The 13,453-nt window shown below is 49.4% G+C and overlaps 1 protein-coding gene across 2 annotated transcripts; it reads right to left on the reverse strand.

Moving 5' to 3' along the window:
- Nucleotides 1–437: 437 nt before the first annotated feature.
- On the reverse strand, nucleotides 438–12,644 carry LOC119401362 (uncharacterized). Of its 2 annotated transcripts, XM_037668089.2 has the most exons (5): nucleotides 12,475–12,644; nucleotides 11,223–11,392; nucleotides 4,078–4,151; nucleotides 3,130–3,210; nucleotides 438–736 (listed from the first exon to the last, which is right to left on the reverse strand). In XM_037668089.2, the coding sequence occupies exons 1-5, from the start codon at nucleotides 12,604–12,606 to the stop codon at nucleotides 561–563; spliced, it is 633 nt and encodes a 210-aa protein (XP_037524017.1). In that variant the 5' UTR covers nucleotides 12,607–12,644; the 3' UTR covers nucleotides 438–560. The 2 variants fall into 2 exon arrangements, with proteins under 2 accessions (XP_037524017.1, XP_037524018.1); XM_037668090.2 differs by lacking the exon at nucleotides 11,223–11,392.
- Between the last annotated feature and the right edge of the window lie 809 nt (nucleotides 12,645–13,453).

Below are 13,453 nucleotides of genomic sequence, written 5' to 3' on the forward strand. Positions count from 1 at the left end.
CTACCATTCTGGTAAAGCTGTCAAAATTCATGAAGGCCATACTGTTTCAGGACCTACGACCTAGACCACATACCATTTTAAGAGCAAAAGATTCTTGGTTCATGGCCCTACGTTTCTCAAGACAGAGATAGAAATAACTTTTAATTCGATAACCGGCAGATTTGGGGGGGGGGGGACCCCGCCTAGATGACGGCTAGAAACCCTTGGGCTCTGGCGGCATCTTTGGCCTGTTTGACGTCAAGAGATAACGCACAGTGCCGATGCTGAGGAAAATGGTTTCCCACTGCTCCCCATCCTGATTTTCTCGGCCCTGTCGGGGCGCGACGCATATATTTTTCGAATACCTCGTCAAGACGCCTATATTGATGGAAGAGTGTTGCTACGAACTCGTTCTTACGTTGAAGATGCTCAAATGAGGCAAACGAATCATACTTTGTGTTTACTGTACGCCAGTTGTATGCAGGAAAAAGTGCGAGATAACATGGCGACTTTATTTCGGAGCATAGTCGGATTATTACGAATTTCAAGTATGGCGACAGCAGTTGATCCGTTGTCCCGAGTCACTCTTCCCATGGCGCCTTGTTGGTGACAGCCGTATCCGGCGCTCTCTCGCATGCCGGGCCATAGATGTAGTACTTCGAAGACGAACCGCAGACAGCGTCGAAGATGAAATCGCAGTAGTCGGTGCGGTTCTGAGAAGCTATTGAAGCCGCACGCCACAAAGTGCAGCCGTATCCTGTCAAGACAGAATGAGCGGTAAAGTTAATGCCTGGTTCAGTATACTATACTACAGTAATTTCTTACAATGCCATTTAGTACAATGTTACACCTGAAGTTTTGGTGCTAAGCGTTCTTTACCCTTTACTTATCAGCTAAAGGGACTATGAGTACAGTGAGTGTGCATTTAACATAGGAGCATGAGGAAATTAACGAACCATTGCTTACTAACATGCATGCAGGAAAGTGGAAACGAATTCAGCACTAAATTGAACTGCCTATTGATGTACAACACACTCGTTCGAAATTCCCGTTCATTCCGTACCCGAGTTAAAAAAATTGGCCGCGTATCTGCGTGCTTCGCTGCAAATGTCGTGTAAAGACGATAGAAGAGGCGCTGTGTGAGATATGGACGCCATCTGGCAATACGTCGGGAAACATGAGTGCTGTGTTGCGTGCTGGTAGTCCCGGCGCAGCAGCAGGCGAAGACCGGCGGTGACCAACGCGACCGGCGGGGACGCCAGCCAGCCCGAAAACGCGGTTTGGCGCGAAGCGCTGAAGCAGAGAAACGTCCGCACTCAACGAGTACTCTCCACACACTCTTTTATTTACACGTCGCCTGGGTAAAACAGGAACGCCAGAGCGGCGCCCACAACCGGCAGCCTGAAGGCCGCCCACAACGCTGCTTTTTCATTTTTTAAATATTTTTTTTCACCTTCTTGGCCTTCTCAAAACTAAAGTTTTTCAACACCAACCCATGGCATTCGTACAGTGCAATACAGAACCGAAACCGAAACACAACAATGAGCTCGTGCGAAGGGCACGGAGGAAGGCAAATTTCAGCGCAGTCGCATTTTCAGCTTTGTTGAAACAGCGCTCACTAGACGACGACGAAGTAAAAGAAGGCACGGGACAGGCAGCGCCTGTCCTGTGCCTTCTTTTACTTCGTCGTCGTCTAGTGAGCGCTGTTTCAACAAAGATGAACGCATACCAACTCGCTCAAGCTTCCATTCTTATGCATTTTCAGCGCAGCTTAAGAAACTAGGGTCCTTAAAATTACGTATGTATGCATTTTCTATTAAAGGAACACGCCACCTAAAAGCTGGAAGAGCGGCCTTTCTAGAGCACTTTGTAAGCTCTCTTGGGGCAACTATTACAAGCCCACTTCCAGGATAACCACTACGCCATAAATCACCATAACTTTTGTCAAGTAGGGAAGCACCCACTATGCCTTCACTGGTTATTCTGCGGAAAAGCGCGGTACCCGCTACACATCCGTAAGGCATTATGTGCACTTCGTTGATGCTAAGGCTGATGACAATGAAGAATTATGGCTGAGCCCTTTGCAATGGGTGGAAACCTTTAAACGACCCACTCCTTGCGCAATTCGCATTGTGTGACGCCTGGTTGGTATTTTAGTCTTCTACCACGCTATATTACATCACTTAACGTGATTCCTTGCCCGACATGAAGCCTGTATATGGTGTTTTTGCGATGGAGTTCAAAGCACCGGCGCGGATCTGTGGTTAATATTTGACTGCCACACAGAGGGCCGAGTTTCAATTCCCATCCGATCCTGAATATTTTCTTTCGTTTCGCGCGATAACGGTTACGGACACCAGCGGCGGTGGTGGCGGACAACTGTTCTGATCTCAGAAAAGCTTTCGCTGTAAAACGATCGTGCTGTGCATAGATGAAATAGGCGGAGTAAATAAAGGAACACCGAAAAATCTTTCTTCGTAACAATTCAAGGTACATGTCATCAAAACATCTGAGCGGTAGTAGTTTTGTTAAGGACACAAAATTTATTATTCTAACAGCTAGTGAACTGTACGCGTGCGCTGTTGCGCATGACGTAAGCTTCACCGGCTGGCTTTTAGTATGCGGGATATTACTTAGCCTTGCTTCTCTGCAGTACATGTTGAATGCGCATAGAAGGAGACGTGAAGTTTACAGATTTCGCATAAGGAAATTACCCCTAGGATATCTAGCAGTCTTCATTTACACGTGTTACTCGGGTGCGTTTAAGGAAATATGTGAACGATTTGATTGATCAGCTGAATGAAACCAGAAGCAGGCTACTCGTGTACAGTTACGCTTCGCATGTATCGCGTGCCTTGGTTAGCTGAATGTCCTGGCTTTGAACAGAAGCACTTAGTGTTCGTTCTTTTGAGAAAGAAACTTAGTGTTCGTTCTTCCGGGGAGCAGCTAAAGCTTTAGTGGTTGGCACATTAGCACGACAATTCTACATATATTAAGTTATATTGATATGTTTGTACTATATTCAAATCAACGCCAGCGATGTCATTATGGGAGTAATGAGACGTTGGAAATTTCTGAACCTTCGAAAGTCAGTGCACGCAGTTAATCCAGCGACGAGCGGTTTGTCAGGAAGTAAAGACGTGAACTTACCGTTACGAGCGTAATGATGACGTCCGATGTAACAAGTAGTGCAGTCTATATAGATAGTGTGATGGTTCCACGTCGCAGGCTCTGGAATGGCACCAGAAAAGGATATATGTCTCATCTGCTAGAGGCCTAGCGACGTGACTCTTAACGTCGCCTTTAGTCTCTTGCACCATGGCAATCGCGTATCGTCAAGGAAATAAATACATTTAAAAGAAAGCAATCCCGCGAAACGTATTTCGTGCTTTGTGGATTTAGTGCTGCCAGAGGTCCACAGAGAAGCTTTCAAGCCCAGAATGCGAAGTCTCCACCCGCTAGCTCGAAGCTAGCGCAGTGTTGACGAACCCATTTATGCTTTTCAGATGACATTAAGACGAAAGCCTTGTACATGCCTTAGCGAACGGGAATTCAAAAAATAAAAAAAAGGCAACGAATGGTACCAAACATCAGATGATGTGATACGGGACTCTGAGATGAGTCTTACGAAATCTGAACATGTGACGTCAGAATGATGTCGCAGGTCGCCAAAATTCGTGACGTCAGGAAAAATGATGACGTAATCACGACATCGCCGCTTGGTCAAACGTATGTCGATGCCGGATGGAGTGCAACATCACTTGCGTTTCAGAATCGATGGGGATCAGAGCCATTCTAATCGCCTTAGGCGAATGCACGAAAGACTCCGTGAGTGTTTTGGGACATGATTGTCACTTTGGCACTTGCCCAGAAAGGATAAAGTCAGAAGAGGTGGTGCAGCCTGTTTAGAGCTACGAGCGCTACCATGATTGTAAAAAAAATCACGCTAAAAATCGAACCATATAAAACTTCTCTGTAAGAACGAGAAGACTGGTCAGGAAATTTGAAGGTATGTCGCGACTGCTCAAAGGATCATAACCACGGCTTACGACAATTAGTGCGGTAGCATAGAAAGTTTACTTTGGAGACTTCGCTCACCATGATGAGAAGTATAGGTGTGCAGATTTCTGGCAGTGTATCCCGGTGTTGACGTGAGCGTGTCGTGGCCGTGCCTGCGAAGTTGGAAATATCACCCACAAACTTGATAAAACATTTGTTCAAAAGTAAAACTTGTTTCGTGCCGTCTCTATCTTTAATTATATGCTGTTGAGATGCAAGCGCTTTTATATGGTGCCGGCTACTCCTTTTCACAAATAATAGAATTCGTGAAAATCACATCAATGAAAGAAAGTCACATAAATCATCACCTTCTCGTACGCCAGTATATCATGCCGTGGTGCATGACCGAAATTATATTGTCGAGTAGAGCGAAGCTTCTAGCATAATTGTTTAGCTTCGGCGCATGTTTTATGCGATAGGCATGAATGATATCATAAACTCACACTAAATTTGCACAAGAAACGTGTTGCGGTTGGTAGGCTTTACTCGTGTAAACCTATGCAATTCACATTTTCGTAGGTAAAAAGAAAAACAAGGTTAGCGCAGCTTGTACCAAGTCGTACAAGGCTGGGTCGCAGCAGAGCTGCTGGGCACATTTCAGATACTCTTGTTAAACATCCGTACAGAATGCATGTGCAGTGATTGAGCGCGCGCCGGATCACGGTGATTATATTTTTTTATGTGGGACACACGGCAAACCTCGACCATGACAGCTCTGCTGCAAAAAAAAAAAAAAAAAGAGAGAATCATCGATGCTCTGCTACGTAATCGGCGCAGCCACCGTGCAATGTCTCGACAGAGCATCGGTGAAGTGCGACCGAAGTCAGGCGACATATTGTGTCTTATTACAGGATATGGACAACCACCCGTTTGTAGCACGAAGCCACAAGGAAATCCATACGGATTTCTCAGAAAATAAAGCCTCTTAGTTGCCGAAAAATTCGTCCTGGTCCGGGGATCGAAACCGGGACCAACGCCTATCCGGGCGGTCGCTCTACCAATTGAGCTAACCAGGAAGCTAGCAATTGGCAGCGCGAGGGCGAATCCATCGACAACTCGAAGCAACTGGACACATATTGCAAATCAGTTCTGCGGAAACCCGCAAGGTGGCGGAAGGGTTAAGAAAGGGAAATGGACAACCACCCGTTTGTAGCACGAAGCCACAAGGAAATCCATACGGATTTCTCAGAAAATAAAGCCTCTTAGTTGCCGAAAAATTCGTCCTGGTCCGGGGATCGAACCCGGGACCAACGCCTATCCGGGGCGGTCGCTCTACCAATTGAGCTAACCAGGAAGCTAGCAATTGGCAGCGCGAGGGCGAATCCATCGACAACTCGAAGCAACTGGACACATATTGCAAACAGTTCTGCGGAAACCCGCAAGGTGGCGGAAGGGTTAAGAAAGGGAAAATGGACAACCACCCGTTTGTAGCACGAAGCCACAAGGAAATCCATACGGATTTCTCAGAAAATAAAGCCTCTTAGTTGCCGAAAAATTCGTCCTGGTCCGGGGATCGAACCCGGGACCAACGCCTATCCGGGGCGGTCGCTCTACCAATTGAGCTAACCAGGAAGCTAGCAATTGGCAGCGCGAGGGCGAATCCATCGACAACTCGAAGCAACTGGACACATATTGCAAATCAGTTCTGCGGTTGTCGATGGATTCGCCCTCGCGCTGCCAATTGCTAGCTTCCTGGTTAGCTCAATTGGTAGAGCGACCGCCCCGGATAGGCGTTGGTCCCGGGTTCGATCCCGGACCAGGACGAATTTTTCGGCAACTAAGAGGCTTTATTTTCTGAGAAATCCGTATGGATTTCCTTGTGGCTTCGTGCTACAAACGGGTGGTTGTCCATTTTCCCTTTCTTAACCCTTCCGCCACCTTGCGGGTTTCCGCAGAACTGATTTGCAATATGTGTCCAGTTGCTTCGAGTTGTCGATGGATTCGCCCTCGCGCTGCCAATTGCTAGCTTCCTGGTTAGCTCAATTGGTAGAGCGACCGCCCCGGATAGGCGTTGGTCCCGGGTTCGATCCCCGGACCAGGACGAATTTTCGGCAACTAAGAGGCTTTATTTTCTGAGAAATCCGTATGGATTTCCTTGTGGCTTCGTGCTACAAACGGGTGGTTGTCCATTTTCCCTTCTTAACCCTTCCGCCACCTTGCGGGTTCCGCAGAACTGATTTGCAATATGTGTCCAGTTGCTTCGAGTTGTCGATGGATTCGCCCTCGCGCTGCCAATTGCTAGCTTCCTGGTTAGCTCAATTGGTAGAGCGACCGCCCCGGATAGGCGTTGGTCCCGGGTTCGATCCCCGGACCAGGACGAATTTTTCGGCAACTAAGAGGCTTTATTTCTGAGAAATCCGTATGGATTTCCTTGTGGCTTCGTGCTACAAACGGGTGGTTGTCCATTTCCTTTCTTAACCCTTCCGCCACCTTGCGGGTTTCCGCAGAACTGATTTGCAATATGTGTCCAGTTGCTTCGAGTTGTCGATGGATTCGCCCTCGCGCTGCCAATTGCTAGCTTCCTGGTTAGCTCAATTGGTAGAGCGACCGCCCCGGATAGGCGTTGGTCCCGGGTTCGATCCCCGGACCAGGACGAATTTTTCGGCAACTAAGAGGCTTTATTTCTGAGAAATCCGTATGGTTTCCTTGTGGCTTCGTGCTACAAACGGGTGGTTGTCCATTTTCCCTTTCTTAACCCTTCCGCCACTTGCGGGTTTCCGCAGAACTGATTTGCAATATGTGTCCAGTTGCTTCGAGTTGGCGATGGATTCGCCCTCGCGCTGCCAATTGCTAGCTTCCTGGTTAGCTCAATTGGTAGAGCGACCGCCCCGGATAGGCGTTGGTCCCGGGTTCGATCCCCGGACCAGGACGAATTTTTCGGCAACTAAGAGGCTTTATTTTCTGAGAAATCCGTATGGATTTCCTTGTGGCTTCGTGCTACAAACGGGTGGTTGTCCATTTTCCCTTTCAGAATCTATTTTTGTATGTTGAGCTTTGAAACCGCGCTTGCGCTACTGCAAATGTTCTGGAGAGTTGTCCTGTTTATTAATTCCGAAATTTTTGCGTTTCACTACCAGCTACGTACTTTGAAAAACTGCAAAAGTCTTCAAAGTTCGTGATATTTTCTTGAACTAAGTCGAACTCTCCCTAACCAACCTTAATATTAGTGCGCTTTTCAAGAAAGCTTATTATAGTACAAAGATGTTTAGGGGTGAAATAAACTTAAAATCTTCCCGAAAAAATGGCCAAATTAGAGAAAATATACGATTTGTGCCGTGTTTCGCCGTATTTTTCATACTGATGCAGTCCAAGTAAAAATCCTCGTCATGCGGCGTTTGATAGACGACTTCATTGCTAAGTAAATAAGGAAGTCTTATAAAAATAATTTTATTGCGATAGCAATTATATGGACAGTCTCGGCTGATTTTTGCCGTCGCCGTCGCCGCCGTCATGCTGCGTATATGTATAAGTATTGTAATGCAGAGAAACGAGAGACATAGACACAACGCCTGTTCAATAGGCCGGCTGTTCTATTCTCCTCCTCGTCTTTCTCGTCTTCGCACATCCTGCTCTCCCGCCAGAGCCCCGGTGTCGCTCTTCGTCATTACACTCGGCCACGACTGCGAGCGGCCGCAGCTGCCGACAGTGTCTCTGGTGGGCGGCACTGGCTGCATCGAGGTGGCCGATCTCGGCCACGCAGTGACTTGGTTTGATGAGGTGCCAAACGTAGTTCAGGCGGGCGGCATTGACTGCACCTCGGTGGTCTGTCCCGACCACGCTGCGATTTCGTTTGGGGATCTGACAGGCGGGTATCTGGAGGACGAGACTGGCTACATCGTTGTGGTCGGTCTAGGCCACTCAGGGACTTTTCGTGTACAGCTGCCATAGATAAATCTGGCGGCGGGCTTCGGCTGGGTCGTGGAGAAAGCGGCAGACGCGGCACGGCCAAAGAAGCTTGCCGGAACAGCATCTGAGAAGACACGCCGGGTGCCTTGGCTGGGGGTTCTACAGCAGGCTTATTCGGGATAGAAGATATTATTTCAATGGGCTCTGGGGTTATCGACAGGGCAACATTCTTGCGCTTGTCCCGGAGAACCTTGTCAGTGAACATGTGGTGACTGGGTGCGCATTCGGTCAAGGAATGCTCTCCAAGCAGTAGAAGCGGCTCCGGCGGGTCTGAGAGCACAGTGGCGTCACTGGTGTGTGTCATGGGCTCTTCCGGTACCTTCGCGAAAGGTAGGCAAGACATGAGAGGTGCTGGCACCTGCGCGAAGGTGGTCGTGGTCTCTGGCAACGTCGCGGAATTCGAGATACTCGGCGGAAAACTCTGCTCGCGGCCGGTGTCTGCCCCGCGGCTTTCTGCGTTGATCTCGCTCGAGAGGCTGCTGCGAGTGTCTTCAGCGCCGAGGTTGTGTCCCTCATGAAATTCGTCATCTAGAACAGGGATGAATACCTTGGCCTCTCCGGCGCCTGTACTGTAGGCGTGTCAAGCACGACAGGAGCTGGTGTCTGTATGTGTCCCAGCGAAGGCGAATCTGGGGCCGGCTCCTCCAACTGTGTTGGACGAGGAGTGATCTCGCCCTCTCTCAGTGATGTTGAGATGTCGTGTACCGGCGCAGAGGCGGAGACCTGCAACGGAGTGTAGGACCGGCGTCCGCCGTCAGTTTCAGGACAGCCCGAGAGGGTTTCTGCCGTGGGGCTCGAGGGCACCGATGCCCCATCGAGCTGGTGCCCCACATGAGCTCGATGCCCGAGAAAGGGCACGTTGGTGAAGGGCACAGCTGTACCATAGAAGCGCTGTGCCTCGCGAGCTTGATCTCGGGTGGCGGGCAGGTTTGTGCACGTCCGAGCCGCGCCGTCGAGGTGGTGTGCCTCACAGCCCCCATGCACGGTCGAGAGTGGGTCTGGGGAGATAGGGTACACACGCATGTGAAAGAGGACGAAAAAGATTTGTGATTTTTGCACACCATGCCGACCAGGATGGCTGCCTGACGCCCTCGTAGGCATGCCATGCCTTAGCGGCATCGCGAAGGCTGTCGATGGCAATCATACATTTTTGATGGTCCGTTTAGGCGTGGCGGATGCCGAGCGAGTTGATGGTGTCAATCCACAGGAAAACGTCGTCCTGGAAGCCGCGGAATTCCGGTAGTTCGCAGGCAGCCGGTGATGGTGCTACGGTAGGCGAAACTCCAGGGCATGACGACGCCAACCAGTCGAGTTGGTATGAGGGCTGCGTGAGGGCATACCGCAGCTCTCTGCGGCTCTCGGGTGAGCTCTCTTCATGGTCTTGCGAGGCGGCGGCGGCCAACGCGGCACTGAGCGAGTGCAGTGCTGGCAAGGCGGCAGGACACAGCACGGAGATTGACGCTGCCAAGGCGTTCACCGTGACTCGGAGTCGCGCGATGGTGGCGGAAAGCTCGGCGGCGCTCTCGGGCGATCCGCGCGTGGTGCCTGTGGTGACGTCCGAGGAGTATGACACGATCGGCGTACTCACAGAGGAGGAACCCTTGTCCGAGGGAGCTTGGACAGCACCCCTAAGCGGCTCGGGTGCCGATGGAGTACTGAGTAAGCCGTTGTCGCTGCGGGAAGCGTGGACGGCATCTCCGGGGTCCTTGCCGTTGGAAGCGTCAACCGCGTTCCGAGGTAACCGGTACCCGTGCGATGGCTTGTCGTGAACTGGTACTGCGGTGTCGATGACGGAGGCTTGAGCCGCCGAGGAGGCCTGGACGCCGTCCGCTGGTGGTGGGATGGATGCTTGCCGCGGTGGTATACTTGCCTGAGTGGCCGAGACCGACCACAACGATGTAGCCAGTCTCGTCCTCCAGATAACCCGCCTGTCAGATCCCCAAACGAAATCGCAGCGTGGTCGGGACAGACCATCGAGGTGCAGTCAATGCCGCCTACCAGAAGCGTCATCGGCAAACTCCAAGCCAAGTTCCAGGATTGTAGTGAACGAACACAGTGACACAGCCAGCATCTGCCACCAGAGACATCATCTGTGGCTTTGCTCTTTGGCAGTCATGGCCGAGTGTCATGACGATGAGCAGCGGCCTAGCTTGGGCCCTCGTGCTTGACCAGCACGAGGAAGAGAAAGACGAGGCAGAATAGAACAGCCGGCCTATTGAACAGGCGTTGTATCTATGTCTCTCGTTTCTCTGCATTACAGTATGTATATATACACCAATATCCCAAAGAAAAATAAATCAGAAAAATGCTTCCGAAGCGCGGAATCGAGCCAGCGACCTCTGAATTCGCAGCGCGGTGCGCTAAGCACTACTCCACAAAGCGCACATCCCTCTGGCAGCTAACGGCGAGCGTTATATACACACCCTTTACCGTTTGCAGTCCTCCGAGACGGAGGCGCTTATAAGCGTTTCTTCATTATTAGCGAGATGGCGCTAGGAGCGCGCGGGCGCACTTAAAGGCGTCGGCCAGCTCTCTCGCTTCTTTAGCGAGAACCTTGCCCTTCCGCTGTCTGCTCGCGCGGGCGCTCGAACAAACTACCGCAGTTTTCATGATTCTCAGCAGATCGAGCTACGTGGTAGCTCTCACCGCGCGTCGCGTGCGTGTAGCTAAAAGCGTTTCAGATGTCGTGCACGTAACGTACGTGTACTTTTCACGTTTGCGTATGAGAAGTCCCTACGTACGTGAAATTAAAACTGTCTAATAGTAGCCGCCGGGTAGTGATGGACGCACGGTAGTCGCAGCGCGTCCATCTAGGTGGCTTTGGTCCATCACGGGCGGCTTTTCTTGCTATCGCATTCGTTGCTTCGCCCTTGCGGCGAAACTGACTTTTTTGTTTTAAGGAAGAAAATGATTTTTGAATTTGGCCCTCCGAACGCGCCCTGCATTTCTTTTTTTGCCACTTCACCGCAAAGCAAGTTGTTGCTCTTGCAGCTGACACTCGTCACAGGCGGCGGCAATATGCGAGATGTGTGTCGGTGGCTCGTGAGTGCTCGAAAGCCTTGTCGCGTTGATGTCAGGGCTGTTCGTGACAACACTGTGCCTTATAGGTATTTGCTGGGGAACAGAAATTTCTTCGTTAGATAGGAAACTTCCTAAAATAGGGTTCCGTTAGATCGAGTTGCAACCATATGAATATGTTGCATGTGTGTGTGTGTGTGTGTGTGAACACCGAAAAAGATTTTTTTTTTCGTTTTAATGAATGTCTTGAACGATCTCACATGTATTGGCGTCCAGATCCGGATGTGGCCCAGGAGACCTTGGTGAGCGCATGAATGTCTATGTAGCGTTGAATTTTATGAAACTTGACACATTTGGAAGTTCCGCCGTAGTTTGAATCGTAGGGGTAGTTTCTGTACACGAGGTAGTAGTCTTCAGGCATAGGTCCACACTTTGTATGAAAGCAAGAGATCACATAAAATTTAAATTAATCAGCCGCACTCTGTCGCTTATAAGCTTATATAAGCTTATAAGCTACGAGCTTATACCCATAAAGAAGAATGAAAGGCAGCAATGAAATGTAGCAACGTAAAAGGACAAGCGACCTTGATGAAAGGTCGGACTGCCATACCAGAAACGGCTGATCGCCAACAACCGGCGATCGAGGGAGCCCCAGTTATCTGAAAACAGCGCACACGTATACGCATGTGACCGGCGTACCTGTGACCGGCGCCAAGGTTTAGATGCATCTATGAGCGAGCTTGATCCGGCGGCGTCCGCGCTCCACTGCGCATGCACCTACTGTCTCTCCCACTCTACTCCTTTACGCAGGTGTTCGGTCGCGTTCTCTCCTCTCCTCCCCCACGCTGCAGCTGCGGCGCAGCCTCTCCTCCCACGTGATGCAGCCGCGCCGCAGTCAAATACAGCCTGTAACCCACTCTCTCCCCTCCCTCTCCCATTTCATGTGTATATAAGCGGGTGCGCTCGGTCGGCTTCCGTCATTCTCGCTTCGCGCCCGTTCAGATGAGTTGTAACGTCAACGTCAGCGCCAGTTGCAGCAGCACTCCAACCTCTGCCGAGATCGAGATCGTCATGGAGTAGCAGCAGCGCAGGGCTCGCTACGTAATGATAACAGAAACACTAAATACAAACCGCACACACTAACGCAAACGCCGAGTGAACGTAAATAGAAACTTGGTGTGCACCCGCAATGCTCCTTCACATCCCCTCATGGTTCCCTTTAGAGTGAGATGGCGTAACTTTTTCGCGAACTATGCCGCCGTAGCCACCGAAATCTGTATAACTCATAGAAGCTGCACCTAATAAAATATTTGGGGCACTCTGCGGCCACTTGTCTTGCCGGCATGTTCGCTAGGTTAACGAGGTTCAGGATATCCGGCTGGTGCAAGAAATAAAAAGCACCTTCTCAGCCGTCTGACTGAAACAGCAGTATATACAAGTTGTTGTATTCAAGGATCTGCCTAAAACCATTTATAAAATTTCTAAGTGAGGACCATAAATGCAAACACTCACCCTATGGACATCTTGATATTTCTGAACGTAAGGTTTCAGTTCCGGGTAAAATAATGCCCTAGCGAAGTTGACGACAAGTTGGATGGCGAATATGGCAGTAGTTGATAGCGAGAGATTCTTACGCGCAACCATTATGGGCTGCAGATACGGTGGAACGAAGACGACGATGCAGTAGAACTCTTCTTTTTAAATGTACACCGAGCAAAAAAAAAAAAAAAAGAAGAAGAGGGGAGGAGCAAGCCTGCCAGCCAATGGCGTAGGTTCCTCCTCTGTACCAGACGCAATAATGCATGATTGCTTAACACGGCCAGCACTGTCGCAGTTCTACGCCTGCAAATGTGACGTGAAGCGATTTTAATTTATTCATTACGTATGTATGGACGCTCCTCTACATCGAAGTATAATCGCAGGCAGGCGTTGTGCCCCTTTAGCTGGCAGTTGTCAGCCTGTTCCCTCCCTATTTCCTCTGTGTCTTCGTGTTTTCTATGTATTCAAACCAAATAAATAAATAAATAAATAAATAAATAAGTAAATAAATAAATAAATAAATAAATAAATAAATAAATAAATAAATAAATAAATAAATAAATAAATAATCGAATCAATACTGCCCAATAGATTTCTGTCGTTCGTGCAGCAAGCTGGGGTGATCGGTTGTTGTTCTTTAGGGCTCACACGCTATGCATTGAAATATGCCTCTGTTGTAACAGATATAAGCCTGAGGTACTGCATCGATCTCGTTGAATACAAAGGGCTGTTCTTTGTGGGCAATATGGATTTTTATAGAAGCATTTTGAAAAATAAGGCACGTGTAGTATTCGTACACACTACAACTTCCGTATATCAGCGACTGCCCTCAAGTTGTTAAGAATTAAAAAGTTATTGTTAATTAATAATATGAACGCTACTTTAGCTGAGGCAAGATATTTCCGCCTCGACGTTGGATGAAGGCAACAGGTGCCTGACTATCATAGCCTTT

This window comes from Rhipicephalus sanguineus, chromosome 8 (genome assembly GCF_013339695.2).
Source record: "Rhipicephalus sanguineus isolate Rsan-2018 chromosome 8, BIME_Rsan_1.4, whole genome shotgun sequence".
Lineage (NCBI taxonomy): Eukaryota > Metazoa > Arthropoda > Arachnida > Ixodida > Ixodidae > Rhipicephalus > Rhipicephalus sanguineus.

Bases quoted from the DNA above. Each gene is read 5' to 3' on its own strand.
- LOC119401362 (XM_037668089.2), bottom strand. From the start codon at position 12,606: ATGGTTGCGCGTAAGAATCTCTCGCTATCAACTACTGCCATATTCGCC. The intron at 4,152-11,222 runs GTGAGATCGTTC...CCAACTTCGCAG, and splicing joins GGATCTGGACGCCAATACAT to GCACGGCCACGACACGCTCA. The intron at 737-3,129 runs GTAAGTTCACGT...CTGTCTTGACAG, and splicing joins TCATCATTACGCTCGTAACG to GATACGGCTGCACTTTGTGG.